Source organism: Brachyistius frenatus, unplaced genomic scaffold, assembly GCF_029030835.1.
Source record: "Brachyistius frenatus isolate BFR_SWC_R1_liver_20210118 unplaced genomic scaffold, ASM2903083v1 Contig_31, whole genome shotgun sequence".
Taxonomy (NCBI): Eukaryota; Metazoa; Chordata; class Actinopteri; family Embiotocidae; genus Brachyistius; species Brachyistius frenatus.
Window position 1 is genome coordinate 2,524,512 of NW_027210630.1, and position 3,891 is coordinate 2,528,402.

Consider the following 3,891-nt stretch of genomic DNA (forward strand, 5'->3'; position numbering starts at 1 on the left):
ACTGCGTCGCAACATATGTGCGTCATATTTGTACGTTACCATTTCCGACGCACGTTGCTCGTTGGTTGTCAGGAATTAGCAGTTAGCTGTGAATTCAACACGTCTTGACATGGCGAATGGATGCAAAGACGTGCTATTTACACGCGGATCCGGACAGGTGAGTTGAAATAAACTCGTGAGCACAAGATGATAACGCATCTGAAATTTTTTTCAGGTTGCTGTAGATTTTGTTGGGAGATGGTGAGCTATGAAGCTAAGCTACAAACCAATATTGAGTTCGGCTAAGTTGAGTAACAAAAGAGGAAAAGGACAGAAATAAATGGAACCAGAAACACACAGTGTGCCCGATGTGTGTGTGATTAGACGAGATATTGGTGCATTGTAATGTAACGGGTATGGAAATGGGAATATGTCACAGACAATTAACTGTAGCTGCGCGAAGATGTGGCACTTTGACTTCACGTAGCGCCCTGAAGCAAAGCAGTTGAAGCAAAGGTGAACAAATCGGGTCAGAAGTCAGGTCACCTGCATAAATTAGGCGCAGTGACATTAGCTACAATACTTTTGCATCGTATCTGTCTAATTTGCATGCATTAAATGGGATATGCTTGTCAAAAGTACCTATCATCTGCAGAGGCTCTAAATTTGCTGCTTTCTTTTCTAGAGTGACGATTCAGACATATGGGATGACACGGCACTGATAAAGGCTTATGACAAAGCAGTGGCATCATTCAAGGTAAAAAAAAAAGTGTTATTTCCAGTGTATGTGCATGTGAAATGTTAAGGTTTCCCTCTTAAGCCTGTACCCTTGCTCTGTGCCCACCAGACTGCCCTGAAGGGTGAAGATGAGCCACAAGCCTCCAAGAAAAACCAACCAGGAAAAAAACGCAAGAACAACAAAAAGAACCAAAGCCGGAAAAGAACCAATACACCACCAGAAAGAGAGGTAAAGAACTGACACCTAAAATATTGTATATAGATTCATAAGAATGACACACTCTTCTTACTTCAGACCAGAAGACAACCAACACAGTCTGGTTTGACCATAATCACAGTTTATGTTTTGTCACAGTGGCAGGTTGGGGACCCGTGCAGTGCTTACTGGTCACAGGATGGCCAGCTCTACGCAGCCACCATCTCCTCCATTGATGAGAAAAGGGGCACTTGTATAGTTGTTTATACAGGTTATGGCAACGAGGAGGAGCAAAACCTCGAAGACCTGTTGTCAGAGACTTCTGAGGGGGATGAGGAATCAAATATTAAGGTCAAGTATTACAAATAAATTATTTTATTCATAACCATAAAGCAGTATAATTGCAGCGTTTTATTAACCTGTAGTTAACTTATTTTTGTGGTGTACATCGTATCTTTTGAGTCAGTTTTGTTTGGTGGTGTATTCCTTCATGCTGAATGTAAAAGATAAACGGCAACATTTTATATTATGACTTAAATTTCTGAATGTAAAAGTCAGTCAGAATCAAAGGAGAAAGGCGTCTTTTTTTGAATATTGATAAATCCCTTTCCTACGCACACACTTTGATTTGAAGATGGCATTTACAGTGAATGGGAGCTGCAGTCACGTTTAATAGGCCAGCTTTAACCGGGTAATATTTCTTTATCCTTTACTAATTGGAGAAAGACAGTATTATTCAACTTGTTTGCACACAATCTTTGTCTTTGATTTTTCCAATATGCACACCTCGAATGTGAAATGAGCTAAATGAGCAGCATGAGTAAAATGGCAAAGTTACAAATGAAATAAAAAATGTTGGGGTTAAATTTTACCTCATCTATTTTTATTTGACCCTTATCTAATGAATATAGTCGTTGAAAAAATATTGTCAGTTGAGACAAAGCGAGATAAATGTCAATTAAATAACTTAATCTTTCTCAAAAATAATAACTCAAGGAAACCAGTGAACAAATTGCTGTTTGACTCTAATCAGGCAAAGGATTAAGCTGTAATTAGTAAAGCACTTGCATCTTAAGTGGATTATAAATACATTTTTCTATAGATAACCTCTTTTTTCTTCAGCTTTTACCTTTACCTGTTGTTTAATTGCTTCCAAAAAAAACAAATGTAAAGATATTTCTGGAATCTATCAGTTTATTCATCGAGGTATAAAACAAGAAATCAATGCTAAAGCCATATATCTGCAATCTGTAGGTACCTGAGGTCGAATCATCAACAGAAGAGAGTGACAGGTCAACCACATCAAACCAACACAAACAACAGCCACACAGTAAAGCCCAAAAGTCCAAGGCCCACAAAGACCCTCCTCCTATGTGGGCTCCTGGTTTTCCTGGGTTTCCCCCAGGACCACCTCCCATGCATGCTTTCAGACAGGTAAGATGACAGACTCCTTATAGATCGCCCGTCCTTATCAGTCATCAGACACAATTAATTTGTAATGGACTATTTTCATACACATTATTGTTTTTGAAATTTAGAAATTGAGTTTAAACCAAAAATTATTTTTTTTACATTCTGTTAGAAGGCTGACTTCACTGGAGTCAGTAAAATGAAATTAAACTAATAAAGTGTTTACAATGTGAACAATAAAAATGGACTATGAACAACAGCCTCTCAGAGTTGCCATTTATCTCAGAAGCAATGGATTGCACTAAATTTAACTGGCATTTTTCTTAATAGGTCTACACTCTGTAGTCTGTCAGACAAGAGTTCACTAAAGATGCTTGTTTAAGCCTCCCTTTTAATGCAAAATGATCTGGGAGTAATATTTAGTAACACGATGTATTGTTTTCAACCCTTTTTTCTCCTTTGTCTTCTTCAGGGGGGAAGCAGGCGATCAAGTGGTCATGGACCTGTACCTCCTTCCTGGCCTCCCATGATGCCTTTTGGTCCACCAGTGAGTTGGACTGTATCTTCACACTAATCTAATGCAAATGCTAAACGGCAGACACTGTTTTACAATTCGCAAACTGCACATTAACGCATCCAGTGGGTAAACTGAGAAACAACTGTGGATGTAACATATCAGTGATTGCCGACAAATATCATCAGCATCTGCATTCTGATCACACTCCCTCTGCTGTTGATCTCTCCGCCTCAGATGATCCCTCCTCCTCCACCGATGAGCCCTGACATGGTGGATGACGAAGCCTTGGGCAGTGTGCTCATCTCCTGGTACATGAGTGGATATCACACAGGATACTACCTGGTATGTGCACAGAGGTTAGGATAGAGGCTTATTATGAGCTACAAAAGGGTACAAAAATATTTGATTTACAAATTCAATCTCCTGCAGTCTTTTGTTAAAAGCAGTGGGTGTTTGATATTGTTGATACTTTTGAAGTAAAGTTTATCCATTTTTGTTTTATGCTCTGTAGCTACAAAAAAAAAATGTGTGAAAGTTTTTGATTTTTAAAAGGGGAGCTATTCATCATATTCTTTTGTTTTATAGGGCTTGAAACAAGGACGCAAAGAAGCTGCCAATTGGACAAAATTGCACCACAAATGAAATGGTAAACCCACGATTAATTTTGAGTGAGTTGGGTTCTCACATGGAGCAGTAGCCACCCTTCCTCCTGTGCCTGATGTGCTCGTCTTGTTTTAGGAACTTTCTGTTTGACTTCATTAAGAAAATATTTTGTATTCTTTGTAAATAGATTAAATAAAGGCTATCCAAGCAGAGTTGGCTTGATATTTTGTTTTTATTACACGAGACAACACATAATGCTTTAAATTGAACGTTCATTGTACAGAAGATATGATGAGAGCCCCACCTTTACACATTAGAAATATATTTTTCCCAGTTATTTTGCAAACTGGTGAAAGACGAAAGAGTTTACTGAAGGTTATTCATGCTTTGTGCATGTGACTGACTCAATGATGTGTGGTTGTAATGGCAAATATTGTCCAGCAGAAGT

The 3,891-nt window shown here is 38.5% G+C and overlaps 1 protein-coding gene across 1 annotated transcript; it reads left to right on the top strand.

The window, feature by feature from the left end:
* Positions 1-25: 25 nt before the first annotated feature.
* smn1 (survival of motor neuron 1, telomeric) lies at positions 26-3,653 on the top strand. The gene is made up of 8 exons (XM_069699921.1): positions 26-157; positions 665-736; positions 827-946; positions 1,073-1,264; positions 2,168-2,347; positions 2,796-2,870; positions 3,075-3,182; positions 3,426-3,653. The coding sequence occupies exons 1-8, from the start codon at positions 110-112 to the stop codon at positions 3,480-3,482; spliced, it is 852 nt and encodes a 283-aa protein (XP_069556022.1). The 5' UTR covers positions 26-109; the 3' UTR covers positions 3,483-3,653.
* Positions 3,654-3,891: the final 238 nt, after the last annotated feature.

Bases quoted from the DNA above. Each gene is read 5' to 3' on its own strand.
- smn1 (XM_069699921.1), top strand. From the start codon at position 110: ATGGCGAATGGATGCAAAGACGTGCTATTTACACGCGGATCCGGACAG. The intron at 737-826 runs GTAAAAAAAAAA...TGTGCCCACCAG, and splicing joins AAGCAGTGGCATCATTCAAG to ACTGCCCTGAAGGGTGAAGA. The intron at 2,871-3,074 runs GTGAGTTGGACT...TCTCCGCCTCAG, and splicing joins TGATGCCTTTTGGTCCACCA to ATGATCCCTCCTCCTCCACC.